This window comes from Anabrus simplex, chromosome 5 (genome assembly GCF_040414725.1).
Source record: "Anabrus simplex isolate iqAnaSimp1 chromosome 5, ASM4041472v1, whole genome shotgun sequence".
In the NCBI taxonomy this organism is placed as follows: domain Eukaryota; kingdom Metazoa; phylum Arthropoda; class Insecta; order Orthoptera; family Tettigoniidae; genus Anabrus; species Anabrus simplex.
This window is the reverse complement of record NC_090269.1, coordinates 42,164,799-42,191,130: the sequence shown is the minus strand read 5'-3', so window position 1 is coordinate 42,191,130 and position 26,332 is coordinate 42,164,799. Positions and strand designations below refer to the sequence as shown.

Here is a 26,332-nt window from a genome sequence, read left to right as displayed (position 1 = left end):
AAATGGCATGAGTTTCTTTGTGTCAATTGTCTCTTAATATTGGCACCCCACATATTCTGACATTGTCAATTGGTGATTGTTTAGCTGTGATATCCATTCCATCATGCATTTGCTACCTCTGTTAAGTTTGTGAGATTGAATCCTAGTGCAGCCAATTATCATTCAAGCATGTCAGAAGAGTTACTGGTATGTTAAAATAGCCCTCATCAGGGTATAATTCTGGAACACTTCAATGACCAAAGTCTTGATTCTATCCTTCACCTCTTCAACAAAACATGATGCAAGGGATCTTTTCTAATGCAATGTCATGTGGAACTTGTGATATGGATACCAAATGTGGGTAAAGATTCCAGATTTTTTGATAACTCTGTCTTATAAAATGCCTGCACTGTGAACAAGAATGGTTAAACAGCTACTTGTATGTACTTTGAAGGAAAGAAGTCTTCTAATTACCTATGTGGTTTTTGCTCTCATTGGCCTCTCACTGACCATCTGTTCATACAGAAAAGCACTATTCAATAGGTCTTCATCCATGGAACATGTAGTAAATATATTCTTCGCTTTTATGAAAGTTTATGATACAGAGGTATGGCATCAATTCCATCATTTGGTAATGTAAGGCTCCAGCGTAATCTGCCCATATTTATTGAGAATTTTATGTCCCTCCAGCTATTTTTAGCCAAAGAAAGGATATATTATCAATATTACATTCAAGAAAACAGAGTTGCACTGTTTTCAATTGTTAGTACTGCTGCTGGGCCCACAGTCATTCCGTAACTGTACTTAGATTATGTATCTAGCTGCATTCCAGCTCTGTATTGAAAGTGATGATCTACATTAGTCTTGCTTAATAATTGGCCGTTGTGTTGCTCCTTTTTTATTAGTCTTTACAAGAATTCTCCAGTTATATTGCTTGTGTGCCTAAGTCACATATTAGCACATAATATTAGAATTATTGCACTTCTCATACAAGAACAACGAAAACTGAAAGGGAAAAAAAAAAAAAAAACCCATTGAGTTTACACAATGATTATCAAAATTTCTTCCCTAAATTTGTTTTCTTACAGATGAAGAGTTCCTATAACCAAGTAAGTATGGTATATAATACTTAAAACATTATCTTCAGTTAATATATAGCTAATAATGTTAAACTTTACTTAGGGATAAAGCTTGTCATCCAGTGGAGACCAGTTCGATTGTTGGAGAAGTTGATGTTGATGACATTCCATCAGAGTCTCCACCTTGTTCATGCTCTCTGGGTACTCAAGTATGCCCTCGAGATGCAGGTGGGCCAACTCCACCATCACAAAAGGTAAGAGTGATTATTATTATTATTATTATTATTATTATTATTATTATTATTATTATTATTATTATTATTATTATTATTATTATTATTATTATTATTATTATATAGTTTATATTTCATGAAATTCTTTGAGTATTATGTTTTTATTTGTGCATATGATGCATATTTTCAGTCAGCACTGGCAAAATGAGTGCTACACTTGTTTTCATTATTTACTCCCTATCTTTACTCCCTATCTAGTTTAGCTTTTAGTTTTCCTGAAATTTTGTTAACTTCACTCTTAATCTGATTATATTATTTATTTTTAATGTTAATATTGTGTAGTAGTTGGATCTTATAGATAACTTGTATTATTTAGCCATTGTGGATAGGCTGTTTTGTAAGGAATTGTGTCTAATTGTTACCTTTGATAGTTTTCAACCCTTCCTTTTTCAGTTCTGTCATTCTAGTCTATTAATATTCTCCTTAATTTGTCCTCTCATTTCTTTATTAGTCTCTTTGTTGACCTCTTGCCCTTAAAAGTATGTTTCATATTCTCTCCCAGATTTCTACTCAAAATGTCTCATTTTGAGCCATATTCCTGCTGATATGCTTCATGAACAATGCTGTGATTGATTACTGGTTCTGCTATATAATCAGAGAGTTAGAAACTTAATTGAAATGTTTCCAGCTAAATTTTTCATGTTAATTATATCATCAATCTTTAAAAATACATCTAACATATTTCACCGCAAAAATTTGTTCTTCCTTAGCCAGCATTGTCAAATGAAACAGCTGCCTACACTGATCACCATAGGTTGCTGGGTACACTGACTAGCAGCATGATCGAGGTTGGCATGAACCTGAATGTACTGAAATAGGCTATGTCTTACTCAGTTTCTTAATGTTACTAGGTGTCTACTGGAGACATTTTTGTCAACATGACTGGAAGAAATATATCAGATTGGCTTGTCAAGACAATGAAGCAGTATCATGAAATGAGGTAACATTCACATTCATATATATACTAGTGATACGCCATGACTTTGCCCACACAGTATTTATTTATATGACAGCCCTGTTTAAATACAAACTCAACCTAAATTCCTGGCACAGTTTTAGAATACTTTCTGAACATGTATCATTTCAGTGGGGGGTGTGTTGCATACCAGATGGCCACCTTTATTTTTTTTTTAATGGTGCATGGTGCTCTCATGCTTTGAAAGTGAAACTTTTTGAACAATTAACACTGTTAACCTAAAATAAAAAGTCTCTTTGCATCTAATTTAATTAATTATTCTACTGAATTGCCAGTAGCAGAGAAAACAAAGATAATGTTTGCCACTTGTGATGTCTTTTTATCTTTGTAACAATTTGTTTATTGTTTTCCTCAATCGGCCAGTTAGCCTTACTTTTTAGAACTTACGGGTTAGCATCTAAAGACCTATCACTTGATTGAATTAGTTGGCTTCACAGTTCAGGTCACATATCTATGAGCTTGCATTCGAGAGATGGTGGGTTTGAATCCCACCTTCGGCAGCTCAGGACATGGTTTTCCATGGTTACCCATTTCACAGCAGGCAAGTGCTAGGGCTGTATCATAGCTACGGCCACAGCCGCTACCTTCCCAAATCTAACCCTTTCTCATCCTCACATCACCAAAACCCTACGCACTAGTGTGATGTTAAACTGCCAACAATAAAGAACAACCCTATTACTTGAAATATTAAAAATGGTTGAAGATATGTTTATAATAATTTAGTTTTATTAATATTGCTTCAGTGGAGTGATAAATATATGAAGTTAATTTTGTGTTTTATTTTAGGTATGGAGGATTTTCATTTGGAGTCCATAAGCCAAATTATTTTATTGATTTTCATACAGCACCAAGTTCAGTGAACATTTTCGAACAAGGTGCATCTGAGAACAAATTGAAATCTTTGTCTTTTGCATACAAATATCTACTGGCTTCGGCAAATGATACAGATAAATACAATAACATTAAGGTGAGTATTTCTGTTGATCATTTGTTTACAGGGAATATTGACATAAAGTCATACACATCTCAGAATGAAGATTTTGAATGTTTTATATATATATATATATATATATATATAAAATAAGAATTTTGTCTGTACATTGCTCAGAATTTAAAATTAATGATATTCCTATATCGGTTATGTCCACACTAACAAGGAAATGCACTTTTTTAAATTTTCCGTCATCTCTGTATGTATGTATGTATGTATGTATGTATGTATGTATTTATGAATGTATGTACATGCATCACAAGAAAATGGCTGAAGAGCATACCGTACTCATTGCACCTTTTTTCAAGTTCCAAGATATTAGACTGCAGGTTTTCGGCACAATCTGCCATTAAGACCAAGTTGTCAGCATAGGCCAGACTGCTTACTACATTTCCACCTAACTGAATCCCTCCCTGCCATTTTATACCTTTCAGCAGATGATCCATGTAAACTACGAACAGCAAAGGTGAAAGATTACGGCCTTGCCTAACCCCTGTAAGTAACCTGAACCTAGAACTCATTCTACCATCAGTTCTCACTGAAGCCCAATTGTCAGCATAAATGCCTTTGATTGATTTTAATAATCTACCTTTAATCCCATATTCCCCCAGTATAGCGAACATCTTTTCCCTCGGTACCCTGTCATATGCTTTGTCTAGATCTACGAAACATAAACACAACTGCCTATTCCTCTCATAGCATTTTTCAATTACCTGGCGCATATTGATAATCTGATTCTGACAGCCTCTCTGTGGTCTGAAACCACACTGGTTTTCATCCAACTTCCTCTCAACGACTGATCGCACCCTCCCTTCCAAGATGCCAGTGAATACTTTGCCTGGTATACTAATCAATGAGATACCTTGATAGTTGTTGCAATCCTTCCTGTTCCCTTGCTTATAGATAGGTGCAATTACTGCCTTTGTCCAATCTGAAGGTACCTTACCAACACTCCATGCTAATTTTACTACTCTATGAAGCCATTTCATCCCTGCCTTCCCACTATACTTCACCATTTCAGGTCTAATTTCATCTATTCGTGCTGCCTTATGACAATGGCGTTTATTTACCATCCTTTCCACTTCCTCAAGTGTAATTTCACCAACATCATTTTCCTCCTCCCCATGAGCTTGGCTGTTCGCAACACCACCAGGATGTTTTCCTTTTACATTGAGAAGATGTTCAAAATATTCCCTCCACCTCTCCAGTGATTCTCTGGGATCTGTTATGAGTTCACTTGAATTACTCAAAACACTGTTTATTTCCTCTTTTCCTCCCTTCCTAAGATTCTTTATTAATGTCCAGAAAGGTTTCCCTGCTGCTTGACCTAGCCTTTCCAGGTTATTACCAAAATCTTCCCATGATTTCTTTTTGGATTCAACAACTATTTGTTTCGCTCTGTTTCTTTCATCTATGTACAAATCCCTGTCTGCCACGGCTCTTGTTTGGAGCCATTTCTGATAAGCATTCCTTTTACGTTTACAAGCTGCTCTCACTTCATCATTCCACCAAGATGTTTGCTTTTTCCCATCTTTACACACAGTTGTTCCTAGGTATTCCCTTGCTGTTTCTACTACAGCATCCCTGTATGCCAGCCATTCACTTTTTATATCCTGAACTTGCTTACTGTCTGCTGTTCGAAACTTCTCATTAATTATATCTGTTACCATGTTTTGGTGGATCAGCAGAGGTGAAAGAAGGTGCGGGCTGGAATGAGTCTAACTACAAGGCTGAAAGATGAATTAAAATTTCAATAAAGGTTATATTTTCAAAACTTAACAATTTTCACATTAAACTTTAAACAACAAGTCAAATCAGGTAGAAGACCAAGAAAGCCTAGATTTGGAGAGACTACCAATCTGGGCCACAAGCCCTAATTTTTACAATTCCTGAGCTATCAGCTCACAACCACATATTACCAAAGGGCAGAAAACCCCTCATTACATGGAGCACTTGCTCCCAACTTTTAACCTCAAACCTCCCAGAGGCACTTTTCAAACACAAGAAAGAGCTGACCTGCTCTCAATTTCTTACGCCTTTCAAAGGCTACAACAACATTCGCATTACCTGCCTCTCAAGGCACACTTACAAATGAACAGGGGTACCTTGTACCCATCCTACTGGGCCTTAAATAGAAGAAAATAATAGGTTAATTTAAACGGCCCTAAATACAAAAGGAATGGAGGCGAGAACTTGCACTCCTTCATGAAACTTGTTAAAACCTAAGGGGCGATAGGCCAATTACACAGGGGATAATCCCATACTATGGAGGTGACTCATACAAGAAAAATTTAAGACATTACATAAAGAAGGAAAACAGTTACAAACGTAGTCACCTCAAAACAAAAGGAAGGGGAGCTCGAAAGGGTAAGGCACACTCTATATCCGATTTACAGTTAAAGTAATATGAAAATTTTACATGAGCAGGCACTAATTTACATTTTCAGACAGGAAGGTTACATTGAAAAGATTTCGGACCTTCCCAGGTGGTTAAACTACTGAGCTAGCAAAATAAAGATGTTAAACGGCCATTACCTTGTAGAAGAGCTGCTGGCGGATGAAAGAGGCGCTTCCCACCTCCTGCTATTCTTCCATACACTAAGCTAGATGTTGTATGAGTGGCGGAGAGCCAGGAAAATCAGCAGTTTTTATACTCTCAGGGAAGATTCGAGACCTTTCATGAATGATTAAGGCACACCCACAGTTGTTTATTGGGTAGCTTACAGTTACACATCAACATTGGTAAAGAAATACGCCATTGGCTGAAAATTAATTACAGAAATTTACGATGGGCTAATTTCAAAACTGGTGGAAAGAAAGATTAATATTGCCAACCCACAAATGAAAGAACAACATTTAGTAAAGAACAAACTTATGAATACAAAATATCTTCAAGAAAAGTTCCATCACTTCGCACCAGGGTGCATGATCATAGTTTTTGGTAGAGATATCTGTGAGAGAATGTCCACACTTCTTGATAATTGTAAACAAAAACAATTCGAAATTAACTCGGTGACATCTTCTGATAAACGGTTGAATTAATTCAGTTTTAAAGTTCAGAGTTTCAGCTGTAGAGGAGTACTTTAAGGCAGAAAATTCAAATGTGCGGCATATAGGTGTACCAACCGGTACAATATCAATGTACTTCTGTCTAATTTCCTTGTCCTGGAGATTTTCTACCCTTATTCATTTGCAGACAGATTTCACTTTCTCTACCCTAGGCCTAGAGATACTTAGTTCACTACAGATCAGATAGTGGTCTGTATCATTGAAAAATCCCCGGAAAACTCATACATTCCTAACAGATTTCCTGAATTCGAAGTTGGTTAAGATAGTCTATTATGGATCTGGTACCCCTAGCCTCCCATGTGAAGCGGGAATAGCTTTATGCTTGAAGAATGTATTCGTAACTGCTAAACCCATACTAGCACAGAAGTCCAGCAAACACTTCCCATTCCCATTAACTTCCATATCTTCCCCACATTTACTAATCACCCTTTCGTATCCTTCAGTTCTATTCCCAACTCTCGCATTGAAATCACCCATTACCACTATTCTATCCTTGCTGTTGACCCTGACCACGATGTCACTCACTAGATAATAATGATTACCTAAAATTTCACAGTCCCCACTATATCATCAAGCCAAGATCAACACTATAAGACTATAAGCCATCCAGACAACCATCTTCAATATATATTTTTAGTGTGGTTGTCGTAAGTCCAAATCTTCATTTTATAATATATATGTGGTGTATGTTTGGTGTTACTGTTCATCAGTCTGACAGTCTTTTGTCTGACAGTAGTCAAAGAAATTACATCTTTTGATCAGAAGTCACTACGTCCTCGAAATTAGTAATATGATATGTTGAGAATATGGACTGAAACATAGTGGAAAAAAAAAAAGGAAATTTTCTATGGAAATAGATTGCAATTTCACTTAGAATGTTTTTTCTATGCATAATTTTCCTTTTGTCAACATCATAGTGCACTTCACTGAAAATAGCTAGTTTTGGAGTCTCTGGCTTCTACTAAAAGGACAGTGATATAATTTATTAAGATGCTTGGCTGTAGATTGTTCCGAATAGGAAAAGTGAAGCATGCGGCCGAATAAGGGTCTCTGTTACACCTGGCATGTTTTGAGTTATGAGCTTGAAAAGGTCAGAGAGCTTCAGTATGCGCACGTAGACCGTTATTCCACACAAGCTAATTCTCTAACATAACTTGTGAAAATTGTGTCCTTACTCGCCAAATGTCAACATTGGTAAAAATGTAACATAGACCCTTATTTGGCCGCATGCTTCAATTCTCCTTTTTTTTTTTTAAATCTCTGTTTGTAATGTGTAGTTTATTTTCATAATTAATATGAATTGTTCTCTTACAGATATGGTTTAATAACAAGGCATGGGCTTCTTCTGTATCATATTTGAATGCCATCAATAATGTAGTATTGCGATCCTTGCTTCCTGAAGACAAGAAGGAGAATGAAGAGACATATGGCATCAGGACTATTAACCACCCATTGAACTATACTGGCTCAGAACTAAATGAAGAATTGCTGTATGTATCTTAGGATTCACTATTTTAATGGAAGTAGTATTTTGAAAATAAATAGCAAGTTGTGAACTTCTTGTACATCATTTGATTTTTTGTTTACAGCCAACAGTCGGGGATTAGTTTGCTGCATGCCATTGCTGTCATATTTGCCATGAGTTTTGTCCCAGCCTCTTTTGTTGTTTTCCTTATTGAAGAAAGAGTGAGCAAATCCAAGCATTTACAATTTGTCTCTGGGGTTAACCGTACTATATATTGGTTGGCTTCGTATACTTGGGATATGGTGAGTGAATCTTACATAGTAGAATTGCTGGGTTTTTTTGTTTTGCTTTTTTTAAAATTTAAGTATATTAGTGTAAAAATGCTAGTCAAAGTAGGTTAAAAACATGACCATTTTTGTTTCAGCAGTAAATACTGTATTTCTCTGAATCCAAAATGACCCTGACTATCACCTTCAAAAAATTAAATCAGGCTTAAAAAGTGCTTTTTGAAATCATAATTTTATTTATAACAAATTTTTAATTTAATTTGAGAAAAAAAAGATAAACACACACATAAGTATCACGTAAATCCTACCTACTTCCCTAACAAATTTCATTAGAGGTATCCGATACTGCCTTTGAAAGTTCAGGGAATTCCTCTTCGGGAGTCGGCATTTGTATCTCATCTCGAGTTATGGCCATTCCGACCTTGTATTTTTCGCGCACATACCTCGCAATTTCATCTTAGACTTCTTTAAAGCGTCCTTGTTGCAGGCTACTGAATGCCTTTCTTGTACAGTAGAACACTTTTTTGGACTATCTTTGTCTTCATGTCAGCACCGAACCTTGGCTTTAGTTATGCTGTATTTTCTTGCAGCTGCATGATTATTATTCGTTAATTTCAAATAGACATCATAATATCGATGAGTGTCTACAATACAGAAATATTCTTGCCGTCTATAAAACTGTTACTTTCATGCTACTAAGCGTCAGCTGCAGTAGACACCTTATAACTCTTCCACAGAATAGCCGTGGCCTTTCTAAGAATTTGAAGGGTCGCATCCATGCTATTCAAATTCAAATGACATTTCCTGCACACCTGGAGCTCGGAAGTACATATGGTCGACCTTGCAATTAGTTCAAAAGAGTAAAGTTTTGAAGCCATTCTGCAGATTTGTAGAGGCTAGTAGAATGTCATTTTCTCTTCACTATTTTCAGAGAATCGGTGACGTTGCACAGAGGCACTGTTCAACCGGTTGCTGTGGCTGGTGATGTATAATAAAAACATGGACGTTGATGGTCAGCAAGTTTTATGCACGTGGGGGGCGGGGGGGGTTTAAAGTGAAGCAGCGTGGTTGCCATGGTAGCTGCCAGTGGTGTTCATTACTGTTAGGTCACGAATGCAAGATGACCCTTGATTTTTCACATGAAATTCTGAGAGAAGAAACGTTGTCTTGGATTTGGAGAAATATGGTAAATGTGCCATGTATGTATGCTGGTCCTCCAGTCTGTGACAATATTACCATAAGAGTAAATTGCACATTCACTGTCAACATTCGAAAACAGCATCCACAGTGCCCACACACAACAACACTCAAACTGTTCCAAGAATTCCATCTCGTCATCACTGGTGTTGCACTATGGTCTCCCTTCATGCTCCATAATATGTCAAGTACATTAATATCTTCACCTTTCTGGACCTAGTCTTTCACAAGTGACTGAAGATATAGATAACCTGAAAGTAGCACTTGACTCTCAGGATTTTTCTGAATTTCAACATTGGTTACTGTCCCCCTCCCTGATGTTTCACCATTTTTGGCAACGTTCTTAACATCAAATGGTGTGCCCATATTTGTAGTGAACACACAAGCATTGTCTGACATCATTAGTCTGATTTGATAAATTAAAATTTAGTATGTTTTCCACCTTATCGATACTGCATATTTCTTTCCTTAAGCAGTTTCTTCAATTAGCAGTACAGGTTTTGTTTTTATACAAATATTATCAGCTGCAAGTGTCATTGCTTAGGTGAAAACAGTAAAAATATACTAAGAGTAGCTTTTCTAAAATTGTCTAAAACATGACCGACTTTAAATGCTTTCTGTATAAAAACTGTGACAGTTTGTCATAATGTTCATCAAAAAGTTGTTTGTAAAAACTTACATTCCATAATTACTACAGATCAAAGCAATATATATATTTTTCTGCACTGTTATGTTGAGAATCTTTTGAGTAAATCCTTAAAATGAGTGACTTGTTGTGTTTCTCTATGTAACATAAAATTCAGTTCAAGAGGTTTCCCCCCTCTTTAGCTCATTACATCATTATCTTAATAACCAATAATTTTTAGCAAATTTTAGAAAAGCTATGTCTTAGTACTTCTTTTTTTTGTTTTCACCTAAGCAATGATACTTGTAGGCCCAATTGTATAAAACAGTTGATCCTAGATCAAGGCGTAAAACTGATTCTAGATCACGTTGATCCTCAAATTTGTGTTGTATAAACGTTGATCCGAGATCATTTTTCCTTAATCACGAATCAAAATTGATCCAACGATTTCCTTGGATCAAGCCTTGTGATCCGGATCAAGTAGTGTTCTTGTACCGGTATTGTTGGCCGCATTTATCAACGTGAAAAGAAGAGGGCTTTTGTAATACAAAATAGTGCCGTAACAATAATCACGGTAAGAAAAAGAAAAGATCTTCTGCATTTTTACCGGTATTTAATCTGATGAAGGGATTTTTATCGCGATTCTGTCTTTGAATTACAGATGTCTGACTTCTCCGATTTTTCTTCAGATGACGATAATGAAGAATTTCGGCGGTCTGTCCGAGTATTCCAAGAAAGAGGAAACCCATTCTTAGAACTTAGCGACAAAGCTTTTAAGATGAGATTCCGTCTAACCAAACACACTGTTGAGGTTATTGAAGGTAGACTTCGAGACTCTCTAATGAGACGAACGAATAGAAACCAGCCACTTACTCCAATGTTCCAGATTCTATTGACTCTGCGATTTTACGCGACAGGGAGTTTTCAAATCGTAGTTAGTGATTTATTCAAAATTGATAAAGCTACAGTTTGTCGAGTCATCCATAAAGTAACGCGAGAAATTGCTGCGTTGAGACCTCAATTTATCAATATGCCGACTGACCAGAGAGAAGCAAGGAGAATCATGCGTAATTTCTATGACATAGCTCATTTTCCAGGAATTCTTGGTGCTATAGACTGTACGCATGTGCCTATCATAAGATGTAGATGTTGATTCCCATAGGGAACCTAAAATATTTGTCCCGAATGAGTAAATTTATAATACCAATATAATGGTCCGTTATTGGACATTATAAATTTTCCAGCTAACTCATTCTTGGTTGCCTGCGTTTCGCCCTCGTGTGCTAAGTTAGGCTCGTCAGTTGGGACTTAGCACACCACCCAAGACGCAAGGCTAGTGCATACCATGGAGGCCACTGCATAGGCTACTTGAAGCCACCAGCAGTGCCAATGCACTATGAGAGCTATGTCTCATTTTCAAAAATTGATGCCTATGGGAATCAACATCTACATCTTTTGATGGCCAGGCAGGCATCAATTTTTGAAAATGAGACATAGCTCTCATAGTGCATTGGCACTGCTGGTGGCTTCAAGTAGCCTATGCAGTGGCCTCCATGGTATGCACTAGCCTTGTGTCTTGGGTGGTGTGCTAAGTCCCAACTGACAAGCCTAACTTAGCACACGAGGGCGAAACGCAGGCAACCAAGAATGAGTTAGCTGGAAAATTTATAATGTCCAATAACGGACCATTATATTGGTATTATTGTGCCTATCATATCGCCAGGGGGTAACAACGCCGAAGTGTTCAGGAACAGGCACGGATGGTTCTCCTTGAATGTACAGGTTATATGTGATGCTAATCTGCATTGTCTAGACATAGTAGCAAGGTGGCCTGGATCTGCACACGACAGTAATATATTCGATAACTCTAGAATTCATGCTCGGTTTGAGGCGGGGGGAATGCCCAAAGGATTTCTTCTCGGAGACAGTGCCTACCGTTGCTGCGAGTACCTTCTCACTCCAGTATTACACGAAGCGACACCTGCAGAGATGGCATATAACAGAGCTCATAAGAGATCGCGATCCACAATTGAAAGAACTTTCGGGCTAGTTAAAAGACGATTTCCCTGCTTGAAGATGGGTTTTCGAGTGAAATTGCTTCGGGTTCCTCCTATTATAGTGGCAACGTTTGTCCTACATAACATGGCCTTAGATTCCATAGATGGTGAACCTGAAGTAGAAGGAGATATTTTTGCAGGAAGAAGGGTTTTCGAGGAACTTCCTGTCTTCGAGGAAGCTGGGATGAATGGAGGAAATACTGCTGTTAGGAATGAAATAATTAACAACGTGTTCAGGTATGTTTTTAATATTTCTAAGTACTAACAAGACTGTACATTTGCTTTGGCTTTAGCCGTCGCTAGCTCATATTTTTTAATTTCCTGGTCTAGTTTGAGATTTTCCATTTTTATGGCATGTTCTGCCTCTAGACATTCCAGTCTTCTCTTGTAGAAGTTGTCCCTTAAACTTCCCTCAGCTTCAGCTCTTCTCTTTTTAGGAGGTGAAGTTCGGCTGCTGGGGCCAGGACTGACATCTGTATCTGGTACTTGTTCCTAAAATCAGTCAGTCAGAATTGAAATACGAGAATGTGATGAAGAAGAAGAAGAAGAAGAAGAAGAAGAAGAAGAAGAAGAAGAAGAAGAAGAAGAAGAAGAAGAAGAAGAAGAAGAAGAAGAAGAAGAAGAAGAAGAAGAACGGTCGTGCTGAAAAAGCTAGTCGAATAGTAATAAGGAACAGTTAAGCGTGTGAAAAGTATATTTGATTTATGACCGGTTTCTGGAATGACAGTTATCTATAGATGAGTAGTTATCAGTGACCGAACATGGTGATACATTTAAAATGAGTTTCCGAAACAACAGTTATCGGCTTATTCACAGTTATCTGCGCAAAGACTGGTAACTGCAGCTAGTGCTGTAGGTACCTCTATGCTAGAATTGATCCCAGCAAATTAGTTTTGTAAACATTAGTGATAATGAACTGACTATACTATATTTACAGTCATTCATTCTAGTTTTAACGTGCTTGGGTGTGCTAGAGTTTACAATATTTCGGTCCGTAGGTTTACTTCCACGTTATCACTGGCTTAGTAACTGATTCCACCTGTATGGTGTCATCTGTCCCAGCTGTTTCGATTACAATCACCTCGGAGCATGACGCTCCCACTGTAGATAAATATTCTAACACGGGAAATGAATCGTCAAATAAAATGGAACTCAAATCAAACGGATTTTTACCAGGCTCAAATTGATCTTTCAGTGCAACTATAATGTTAAAAATTTCTTTCATCAGGCTTTGAACCACGAGTCTCACCAACAGTTCGTGAACACCCAATCTGAAATTAGGGAGTATTTACCATTAGAATTTACATTTGTACTACATGATCTCTTAGGTACCGGTATGCACTTACTATAAGCCTGCTGAATAATACTGTAAATAGTCTACCGATTTTTGTTGCTTTTTTAATGTTACCGTATTATATCTTTTAACCGGTGACGTGAGGTCTGATAGACTCCCAATAAACATAAAACATCTGGACTTCTTTAATTAAAAATCTCGCAGGGAGCTGTAGTTTATGTTAGCTTCTTATCTGTGGACTTAACGTCAGCAGTTGCGAGAGTATTTTTGTCAATGCATGTTGCGTGGTCAGTGTAAGTAAAACTTCTCAAGTGACTAGTCCGTTGCAGTTATAAGAAATACAAATCCTCAATTCGAAGAGTACATTACGGACATACTAATGAAAAATGTAGTGGTACCGGTATCTATTTTCTTTTGGCTATTGAAGATTGCAGTTTGTAACGCTTTCGTATTGTTCAAGTTGTGCCGTGAAAGCCCAGAAGATATGGAATTCTTGAAGAGTTTGGCATCTGATAAGGTGAAATTACATGCACTTTTTTCATTTATATTATTATTGTTTACGCTTATGTTCTGGATCAGAGAAAAGTGATCTGTTTGGTAATCGCTGTGTATTTCTATAATTTTAGTGACGACAATGCATCTAGGTGAAATTTAAGACTATATGCGTGCTGTGAATAAGAAAGAAGGGGAAATATAACAAGTTTTTGCGTTATTAGATCAGATATATTCTTATTATGAGAGATTATTACACGCTGAATCAGATTGATTGAAATGACTGTGTACATATTTGCCAACAGTTCTCATTATAGGAAACTTCTGCTAGTAAAAGTAACTAGATATTACCAAAATTACCCTAAAAACATTTGCATAGATACATCTATTGGAGGACGAGAAATACTAAACATGACGATATCTGTACTGTTCATTACCAGGGCTTATTAATATGGATTTAAGTTTCCAGTTAACAGCGCAGTTAGTTACAAGCACATTTAGGTAACTCATAGGGAAATGTAGTGTACCAGAAACCGGCCATTATATGTAATATCTATCTGAATTAACACCCTTAAGTTTTTTGCAACATACAGTAGTCACATAACTTGATACATTACCATGTTGTAAGAAACCCCACTGACAGCTATTTCCTCCACGAAAGCAATGGATTGAGATTGTGATTCGTTCACCGCAGTTTCCATTGCAAGTGCAGGATCCTCCACATCACATTCACGTACATCTAAATAATAAAATTAGACATTATGTACTTCCATAGTAAATGTGCACTGTATTTAGTTAACCTGTCATTCGTCAACAAGGGGTAGTTTGTAATTTTTATTGGAGTTACCGATGACCGATTAATTAAGGTAAAGGGCTTATCGCAATATTTACTAGAACGAAAAACAAACTAACATCAGACATAGTCCTGTGTATCGGTAATTAATTTACAATGCCTTATGCTTGTGAAAAGCGTAGCTCTGTACGAGTCTACACTTCGAACATCCTGTACCAGTATTCCTAATTATCTATACCAGGATTTCAAGGTTAACTTACCAAAAATAACTTCTTGGTGGAAGTTCGCATCGCAATCGGACTCGCAGGCTAGTGGTAGGAATTGGGGTTTTAATGCTGCTACGAGTTTCCGTCCCGCTTCATCCACCGTAGGTTGTACGAATGGACCTCCGCCTGTTTTATGAATGCTGACCTAGTAAGAATGTACAGTTGGTTAAGTACGATACTCCGAAGTCTCAACTAGTGATTAATACGCAAATATGTATTTCTTTACTTACTTTATCGTCTGCAGCCGACTTCTTCGTTCGTCGTTTTACATTCTTGTAACATAACTGCAATGTTTTCCAATCCCGTCGCGCCACATTTGCGTGGGAATTGAAGTCTGAAGCTAGTGCTTTCCAGGCGTTTTCCTTCTCTTTCGTACTTACAGCATCAGTCTTTTTATTTTCAATCGTATTCTTATATTTAGTAACAACTAAATCAATCAACTCCTTTTCGTACGCTGTAAAATTCGGCGCTCGATTTCTTCGCTCATTGACATCCAAGTTCATGTCCATTTTTCAATCGGTGTTTGAGATCTGATTGACACCAAGATTGACACTACGTCACAGAGATTAAAACATGAAATAACGTGACTTTACTACCAACATACTCCTGATTAGTACGAATTTCCCACGCTGTTTACGACGTTGCCAAGCGAAATTCTACGATGACGGATCAAAGTTGATCCGGATCATGAGATCCGAGATCAATGTTATACAACACAACGAGCAGCTTGGAAAGGATCATTTTCTGATCTCGAATCAAAATTGATCTCGGATCAGCTATGTTTATACAACCGGCCCGTAGTTGATGATGTTTGAATAAAAATGAAGTATGTACTACTAATTGAAGAAATTGCTGAAGACAATAAATATATAGTACTCATAAGGTGGAATAAATATTCAATTTTTATTTATCAAATACTTTAGATATTGATACAGATCATTAAGTTGAGTGCTTGCAATCATTAACCTGGTCAACTTTGTTTCACAAAGGCCTCCCAAATTTCCAAGCAGTTGTCTAACCTCTTCAGTCTTTACCGCTAATTTCATTTCATTCAGTAGCGGTGGTTGTCTGATGACCAAACATTAGTTTGTTTATCAACCCGAAATTGTTCATCAGGTCACTACTTCTGCTCTGCAGCTTGTGACAGAATGGATATGATGATCCTTCTAGAGCAACAATGGAGTCAGTAAGCTGCTGTCCCTGTTCCTTAAGGAAAGCAGTGATATTCAAAATTTTGTTTTTCCATTTCACTGAAAAAATATACAGCAGTTCCTCCTTCATCCATGGCTTTGCAGAAGTCTTAGACATGATCAGCAACATAAAGAGCAGACTTGTACCAAGAATTACATATCATCACTGGTGACGGAAAAGCCATTGCCATTGTTTCATCATCTATGTAATGTTCTTTCAGGTATGAGAGACATTTGTGTTTCCTTTTTCTTGTGTTGAGAAAGAAGAGGAAGAGTATTTTGGCTTTTGGCATTCAACACAAAAGTGTTCAGGTGTTTGGAGCTCAGATGACCACATAATGGCAATGATGTTTAATTTGTGAGCCCAGCACTACACGTGTACCATTTTTAGGACACAGCACATTGCCCATGTGGACATAAACTTATAAACTTAGCTGAATGAGAAAAAATGCTGCTGCATTATCATAAAAGATTCCGTACTCTGAATGTCTCCCATTGGCATACATGGACATTCTGTAGTATTTGTGTGATCTAGCATCGTGACTGCACCTACAAATTTCTTCTGCTTGACAGTACAGAATAGCACCCTCTAAATAATTACAAACACTCAGTGTCCCTTCCTGTGTGTGGTCTCATCACACATAATAGCAACTACCGTATTTGCTCGCATATAACTCGTCACTGTGTATATCTCGCACCCCACTTTTAACATTTGAAATTACAGGAAAATAATCCCCACACATAACTCGCATTAATTTCCGACATCATAAAGACATACGGTACATACACGAAATAAAGTTTGGGTATTCCGTGGACATGCCTACATTGAATATTGGGACTGTATGAATTGCTGTTACGGTACTTTGTTCGTGACAGTACAAGAAGAAGCTGCATTTCTTTCTACCTGCAGAACAGTTGAGGCTAGCTGTTGTAACAAAAATACCTAACTCAACAAACCCTCGCCACAAGGCCACATTCTTAGCCAGTCAGTCACACTCGGCCATCCCCCTCACTCTACTGTTTTTGTCAATATGCCTATCACTACTCATCTGGCAGAGCTGATCTCGTGAACTGGGAGTGTTTCCCTGTCCAGGCAGTCAAGTGATCACAGTATTAGCCATCATCCATCTGTTGTATTGTCAACAAGTACCAGTATTCTATTTTCACATTTCATTGTTGTTTCTCAGTTAAGTTTTGTTGTGTAGGTCAATCTTTAACAAGACAGAAGGTCTTAATAATAGAGTGACTCCACCTTTACAATACAGTACGTTATTCCTTTTTACTTTATTTTAAAAAGGGACATGTTTCGTCTCTTCCTTGTGAGTCATCTTCAGTCTAAAAATGTTATAATGATAAACACGTGATATTCTTAACATTAAAAATCAATGACTTACCCTTAAAGTGTTTAAGAGTCAAGATGACTCAATTGTCACATGTAAACACATTTTAAGGATAAGTCATTGTTTTTTAATGTTAAGAATATCACGTGTTTATCATTATAACATTTTTAGACTGAAGATGACTCACAAGGAAGAGACGAAACATGTCCCTTTTTAAAATAAAGTAAAAAGGAATAACATTGTACTGTATTGTAAAGGTGGAGTCACTCAGTTATTAAGACCTTCTATCTTATTGAGGCTGACAATATTGGTTAATTATGAAATTTATTTCTTGTGGTTGATCTCTGTTATGGAGAAACATGGGAGTTATACGGCTGGGTTTAAACTCTGTGATAAAATAAGCTGAAGAACATGGTAACAGAGCTGCCGATCGAGAATTCAGTGTGATTAAGTTTAATGTTCGCTACTGGCATAAACAGAAAGCTGCGCTAGAAATCACCAACCGAACACGTAAGGCATTCAGACGGCTGAAAACTTGTAAGTTTCCTGAGCTGGAAGACGAGTTGCTTCGTTACGTTACAGAGTTGTGAAACGATGGCTTTAGTATCTCGCACGAGATGCTACATTTCAAAGTGCGTGAACTAGCGATTAAAGGAGGAATCAGCTGTTTGGATATGAAAGTGAGCCGGGGTTGGATCTGTAGATTCATGACACAAAAAGGATTGTGTCTGCAAAGGCGAACATCTCTCTGTCAGAGAATGCCAAGTGATTTCAGCGACAAAATCATAGATTTTCATCGCCATGTGATAGCAATGCAGAAGAAAAACAATTGCCTCTTATTTCAAATTGGCATTGCAGATCAAACCCCAATAAACTTCGACATGCCATCAACACCACCATCAACAAGAAGGAAGAATGTAGCATGCTTGTACGTACAGCTGGGTGTGAAAAACAACGTTGCACTGTCATGCTAGCAGTAACCGCAGACGGAAGAAAATTGCCACCGTACATTATTTTCAAAGGATAAACAGTGCCTAAAGCAAAGTTTCCCAGAGGCAATCACGAACGGGTTCAAGAGAAAGGTTGGATGGATACAGCTTTTGTCCAGGACTGGGTCCGTACAGTGTGGGGAGCACGGCCAGGGGCACTGCTTCGACACCCAGCAATACTAGTGGGGGACAGTTTCCGTGCACACTTGGTGGAAGACACAAAGGTCTTCAGGAAATGAAAACTGATCTAGTAATTCCTGGTGGACTCTCACATTGTCTACAACCCTTAGATGTTTTCGTCAACAAGCCCTTCAAGGACAACATACATAAATTGTACACCAAATGGATGGCAGGAGGGGAGCATGAGCTGACGCCAGCAGGCAAAATAAAGAGGCAGTCAGTTGAACTCGTGTGATTGGATTGTGTGGGCATGCGTTATGGCGTCGACAGACGTTATTGTGAAGAGTTTCTTTAAGACGGGCATTGCAAGTGCGTTGGACAGAAGTCAGTATGATGCAATATGGGGTGGTGACGAGAATGATGTATGGGAGAATAGCTTGGAGATTGAAGGCAGTGACAGTGAATAGGGTAATTTTGCCAGTTGTCTTATTTCAATTTTTTGGGAATATAATCTATCGCACACAAATCTCCGCATATATCACGCACTAAAAATGTTCACACTTACTTTTGGTCAAAAAAGTGCAAGTTATATGCGAGCAAATATGGTATTTGGCCACTGACTGCTTCCTTCACTCTTTCTTTCTTCTCCTTTGCACTCTTGGAGTATATTTAGTTCTTTAATGGTCTGCAGTGGGGGTATCTACAGCTCCTGCAACAATAGAACATTTTTGATAGATTAGGTTTTTTATGCCATAAAGGCAATAAAGAATAAAAGAAACTACTTTTTGTTTCATATACATGAATTACTTACCTGGAATATATTTGTTCATCCATGCTTTAAAATTTGGGTCATATGGAATATTTGCTATTATCAAGGCATTCACTGAGTTTCATATTAATTCGTCCTTTTCAGGTTTTAATTTTCCTTTTGCGTTGGTCTCATTGAATGCAGGGTACCAGCTTTTCGGAAGTTGCAAGGGCGGCAGTCTGGATGACTGACTGATATGGCCTTGTAATAAAACTCAACATAGCTTAGCTGTGTTGATACTGCTAGATGGCTGAAAGCAACGGGAAATTACAGCCATAACTAACTCCCAAGGACATGCAGCTCTCTCTGTATGAATGATGTACTGATCATGGCGTCCTCACAGATAAAATATTCCAGAGGTAAAATAGTCCCCCATTCGGATCTCTGGGTGGGGACTACATAAGAGGGGGCAATCATCAGAAAAATGGATACTGACATTCTGCGAGTCGGAGTGTGGAATGTTAGAAGTTTGAATCGTTGTGGTAGGTTAGAGAATCTGAAAAGGGAGATGGATAGACTTAGATTTAGTTAGTATAAGTGAAGTACGTTAGCAGGAAGAGCAGGATTTTTGGTCAGGTGAATACAGAATTATCAACACAAAATCAAACAAGGGTAGTTCAGCAGATGATTAAGAAATCGAAAGAATATATGAAGAGATAGAAGATTGAATACAATATGTAAAAGGTGATAAGAATCTAATTGTGATGGGAGACTGGAATATAGTGGTAGGCCAAGGAGGAGATAACATAGTAGGAGAATACCGATTGGGACAAAGTAATGAAATGCACCGATCATAATTTAATCTTTGCTAATACATTGTTCAAACACCACAAACGACATGGCTGTATATGTGGATGAGACGTGGAGACATTGGGAGGTATCAAATAGACTTCATTATGATTAGGCAGAGATTCAGAAACCAGGTGCTGGATTGCAAAACTTTCCCAGGAACAGACGTAGACTCTGACCACAACTTGTTGATCATAAAGTGTCATCTGAAGTTGAAGATATTTGAGATAGAAAGGAAAGCAAGGAAGTGGGATCTAAACAAATTGAAAGAAAAGAGTGTGAGAAACGGTTTCAAGGAACAGTTTGCACAAGGACTAAATGAAAAGGCTGACGGAAACACAATAGAGGAAGAATGGAGTCGGAAAGTATGAGGTCTGTAGGGCTGCTGAAGAACTGTTAGGAAGAAAGGAAAGATCAACTAAGAATCAAAGGATAACTTAGAAGATACTAGACCTGATTAATGAACGATGAAAGTGCAAGAATTCAAAAAATGAAGAGGGCAGAAAGGAATACAGGTGATTAAAAAATGAAGTGGATAGGAAGTGCAGGACAGCTAAGGAAGAATGGCTGAAGGAGAAGGGCAAGGGTGTTGAAGGTTGTATGGTCCTAGGAAAGGTAGATTCATACAGAAAAATCAAGGAAACTTTTGGAGAAAGAAAAACTAGGTGTATGAATATTAAGAGTTCAGATAGAAAACCACCTCTAGGGAAAGAAGACAAGGCAAAAAGATGGCAGGAACATATCCAACAGTTGTATCAAGGTAAGGACATAAATGATATGGCTCTTCAACAAGAAGAGGCTGTGGATGCTGATGAAATGGGATACCCAATTTTGAGGTCAGAATTTGATAGAGCTTTGAGAGACCTAAATAAGAACAAGGCACCTGGAATTGATGACTGTCTTAGGAGAAACCAGCATGGCGAAGTTATTCCATTTAGTGTGTAAGATGTATGAGACAGGAGAAGTGCCATCCAGTTTTTGGCAAAATGTTGTTATACCTATTCCCAAGAAAGCTCATGCTGACAATTGTGAAAACCACCTCACCATGAGTTTAGTATCTCATGCCTGCAAAATTTTAACATGTATTATTTACAGAAGATGGAAAGACGAGTTGAAAAGGAGTAAAGCAAGGTTGCAGTTTGTCCCCCCCTCCTTTTCAATGATTATATAGAACAGGCAGTGAAGGAAATCAAAGTGGAGTTTGGGAAGGGAATCACAATCCAAGGAGAGAAAATCAAAACCCTGAGATTTGCTGATGATATTATTTTATCTGAGACTGCAGAAGATCTGGAGAAATTGCCAAATGGTATGGACAGAGACTTGGGTAAAGAGTACAAGATGAAAATTAATAAGTCCAAAACAAAAGTAATTGAGTGCAGTCGAACGAAGTCAGGTAATGCAGGAAATATTAGATTAGGAAATGAAGTCTTAAAGGAAGTAGATGAATATTGTTACTTGGGTAGTAAAATAACTAACAATGGCAGAAGTAAGGAAGACATAAAATGCAGACTATCCACAAGCAAGGAAATCCTTTCTTAAGAAAAGAAATTTGCTCACTTCGAACATTGATGTAGGAATTAAAAAGATGTTTTTGAAGACTTTATATTTACACATCATTAATTTATTCAAGTGTTAAATATGTACAAACAGTTCATTTATATTTATAACTTTCAGCATCTTCAAATTCAACTGCACAACAAAATACAAATTTTTCGTGGACAGATACACCAAATAAAGCGTAAGCATCAGCCTACCATGGACCTGAACAATAACGAATGCTTTTCTTTCCTATCCTATCATCGCCATAAGACCTATCTGTGTCGGTGTGAAGTAAAGCAACTAGCAAAAAAAAAAAAAAAACTTTTGTTCCATTAAAATTTTAAGATGACATCACCATATGATGCTGCAAGCTGTAGAACACGAAGTTTAATAAAATGATGTACAAAATACATTTTTTTGCAATAAATTTCATATGAAAAGTGTAAGAGCATGAAATTTTGTGCGGAAAATTTTATTCACAAAATTTTGTTGGATTTCACAAATTTGAGTTTTATTTATTATGATTTTTAATGTCTGTAAAATGCAAACTGATTTACACCCTTTAACAAATTTTTTTTTTTTTTTGCATAAAAATTCATTTACAAAATTTTTGGGTCTGTAACTATGTTAGATGATGTAAAAATCCTGTATGTAGAGTTGTAGGATCTATCTTTCATTGAAAAGAGCATTAATTAGATGTTAAACACTGTTCATATTGAATCTTGATTACCACTCTTGTTCTGTTTTTTACCAGTATTTGTTTCTAGTTCATAGATTTACAAAATTATTAATATTGCATGTAAAAGCATATTATAGTGGAATGTTTCATATTTTGTAATAATAATAATAATAATAATAATAATAATAATAATAATAAAATCGTCGCCATAAGACCTATCTGTGTCGGTGCGACGTAAAGCCCCTAGCAAAAAAAAATAATAAATAATAATAATATATTGAGTGCATTACATTGTCATTGTTGGTGCAAAGCATGACCCTTGGTATAAACAAAAGTTTTACAGCTTTGCATCCCTCGTAAATGATTGTACTTGAAGTTCAATACTATGCAGTTTAATTATTTATATACCTGTGATAGCTTTAATATCATTCCTTTGATATCATAATCCTCCATCGGCATGGCATAAATTCTTTCTTTTGAGACACACCCTTTTCCTCTGTCTAGATCTAAAAAGTATATTTTGTATTACATGTTTCAGTTATATATAGTAAGTTCCCTGGCCAGCAGAGCAGGATAGCATATCATGGTAGTTCAGTGGTCATAGGTATTCCTTAGACAGGAAGAAATCTCTGCTCATGTTCTCCTGGGCCATTTTATCTCTGTAGTAAACCTTACAGTGCATAGCATTTACTCATTCCAAATGGAGCAACCTAATGACTGAAAAATGTAATGTTAAATTAGTTACAGTTCTTAAAAATGTGCATCTATGCTTCTCTAGGGGATGTGACAGCCATGTAACATTGGCACTGATTTCTCACCACAGTAACATGGTTCATAGCCCAACCAGTACATGTGGAACTTTTGTATGGTTGGAATTCCATGGAAAACTAGAAGGTGGCTATATGATCATGGTATCACCATCCACACAAATCTTAATTCTTTCTCATATACTTTTCCATTATTCTGTGCATACTAAATATCTGGTCCCGGCAGCCTTTTTGTGCTATAAAACTACTCTGCATCTTATTATCTGTCAACGATCCTTCTCTGTTTGTGTCATTGTCTATTAACAGTTGAGTTAGAATATTGGTCAGTGAAATTAATTCACTGTGTTGTTTCAGCTTTTCCAGTTTTCTTGTATGCATCCATTGTTGAGCGAATAGGTGCGCAGTTTTGGTCATGTAGCTATCAGCTTCCATTCGGAATATAGTGGGTTCGAACCCCACTGTCGGCAGCCCTGAAGATGGTCTTCTGGTGGTTTCCTATTTTCACACCAGCCAAATGCTGAGGCTGTACGTTAGTTAAGGACACAGTCGCTTGCTTCCCACTCCTAGCCCTTTCCTATCCCATTGTCACCATAAGACCTATCTGTGTCAGAGTGGCATAAAGCAAGTTATAAAAAGATATAATAAATATATGCAACCATTACATTCTGCCATAACATCATACTCAGACAATTTCTGACCTAATTTGAAGTACAGCTACTGCAGTGTGTCACTGTCATTGATTTACCATTCTCTCTGCTTCAGTGTTTACATCTCCATTCACCACTAAGAAATTCCAATACCTGTGATATAATCAGAAAGGTTTCTCATTTCATAATTTTCCATTCAGTCCAAATTTTTAAATAAAATGTCAAAATTGTTTGTAGACTAATGTGACTTGTTATGTTTGTTCTGTAAAATTATTTTTGTGATTTTGTATCTTCCTTGTAAGTAATATTTCTTGTCTGGACAATTACAGGATAAAATGTCTTTTAAATTTAATTTGATATATCTGGGGAATCCATCTTCACTTTTAGAAATGCTTGTTACAGTTGTTTCTACACATTTCTTTGCAAAATCTGTAACTAAAACTTTAATGCATATAAAAATCTGAAATTGTAATTTTTGAAATCAGGAAATACAGTTGGGGATGAAACACTGACCATCTGGCTGACCACTAGTTGTCTTGGCAGACCAAGTTCTCTAATGGACTGTTTAGGTTTGAATAAATGGTGTGGAATGAACTATAATAAATTAATTAGAAAGAAATCAGGTTACTTAGCTAGTACTCTTTACAACACTAAGATAATATTTTGTCATTTTTCTGTTTTTCTTGCTTGTTTTCCAGATGTGCTATATGGTAGCGACTATACTCTGTGTATTTGTATTCCTTGTTTTTGAAGAAGAAGCTTACGTAACATACCCTAACTTTTGGGCTTTGATACTACTATTACTCCTGTATGGGTGAGTGGGATTTATAATTAATTTAACTAAATGAAGTAGAGAATAAAACTCCTGATTGTGAATAACTATGAAATTATATTTGATTCTTGTTTGTTCTAGATGGGCAAGCATACCTCTCATGTACCCAGCTAGCTTTATGTTCAACATTCCCAGTACTGCTTTTGTTACATTGGCTTGTGGAAATCTGTTTATTGGAATCATCACAACTGTAGCCACTTTCATCTTAGAAGTTTTTAATGATTTGGTAATATATATTTGTTTGTGTATTTGTTTGATACTTCAGAGAATATTATGTCTAGTTATCAGGGTCCTTAAAACTAAAATAACCACTCAGAGAGGTAGCATGCTTTTACTATTGACTATGCTATTTACAGTTATTTACAAGTGCATTCGCATTCACGTTTTTCACCTTGAATAGTCGTAGCCCTCTGGTGTGTTGAACTCCTGTTCCATTCAAATCTCAACACGACTTGAGTAACCCACTCAAGGAGCTGGAGGAGAGAGAATTACATTTCACCTTTCATAGAAGAGGAATAGTGTCCTTGTGTACAACCTCGCACTCACATTCCATATTGATGCCCACATTTTACCATATACTTTATATGACAAAAATTCTATGAATAACATAAGAAACAACTCCCCCAGCCAGAGTACAGTATTTTGTAATTAGCATTGGACTGTAACTACTAAGATAGACCTTAAAGTTCATCATCCCCCCTTTTTTTTCTCAGTTTAGAATTTTATCAAGACTGGGAACATTTTTTAATGTATCAACAATAAACTTTTCCATCAATAGTGTTTTTGTACGTAAGTGGCTTGTATCAATATTGTATTGAACAGGTGGACCTATATAAATATATTCTTCTAAATAATTGTATTTAAAAAGAACTCCTGTTCTCCACCACAGTCTCTGAAAGCGCTGTAGCAATTCACAGCTTCACTTGCATGCTGCACTTCGTGTAATCAAGAATATCTCATTCCTCCCTGACACTTCTGAATGACTCAAGACTGACTGCTACTCCCCGGCTTCAGTCTTTGTATAGGCCAGCAGAAGATTTTTGCAGTTTCCACTTCCAGCATCTTCTAAATAACTTGGCCTACAATTTGCCAAGGCTATCATTTTGCTTGCCGCTCTACCATCATTGTAGATTTCTGCCAGTCTCCTGCACTCCCAGTTTTCATTGACACAGTGTGACGTACCAACTTGGCCCACAGATGTATGACAAAATTATAACGTGGCGGGTCACTTTAATATTAAAATAAATAAATGATATGTCATTGTTTCTCCATAAACAGTATCCCAAGGGCGCCAGTCTTCAAGCTTATGGCTTGAAAACAAAAGTAGATAATTAATAATAATAATAATAATAATAATAATAATACTAATAATAATAATAATAATAATAATAATACATAATGAGACTCAAAAAACTCCCAGGGGTAAGGTGAACGGAACACAAATCATTAAGTACACTAACTTGGAATTTAAGGATCATTAATAATCATTTCATAAAATACAAATTAAAACAGCTATTTATTAAGATGAAAAACGTGACGTAACGGCGTTTTAACGACATCTGAACTTACGGAAGCAAAAGAAAAATTGAATGAAATTAATTTTAAAAATGAACTGTTGCGCGAAGACTTGCAGTAACTTATGCCATAAGCTCACCATATGTAGACTCTGTTGTCTTGAAGCTGATGATGTGTGGATCTCATACCGGCTGCCTTCTCTGTTGTTGGATTCCAGTCCTGCTTCTACATTTCCTGTCCTTAACACTTCCTAC

General features: G+C 36.9%; 1 protein-coding gene across 1 annotated transcript in view; it reads left to right on the top strand.

Annotated features, from left to right (window-relative positions):
• The window catches only part of LOC136874341 (phospholipid-transporting ATPase ABCA1-like), a 372,334-nt gene that overhangs the window by 297,227 nt on the left and 48,775 nt on the right, over nucleotides 1-26,332 (top strand). The window contains 7 exon segments of the mRNA XM_068227760.1: nucleotides 1,162-1,312; nucleotides 2,203-2,291; nucleotides 3,114-3,294; nucleotides 7,702-7,877; nucleotides 7,977-8,154; nucleotides 24,430-24,545; nucleotides 24,645-24,789. Coding sequence (XP_068083861.1) covers nucleotides 1,162-1,312; nucleotides 2,203-2,291; nucleotides 3,114-3,294; nucleotides 7,702-7,877; nucleotides 7,977-8,154; nucleotides 24,430-24,545; nucleotides 24,645-24,789 — 1,036 coding nt within the window.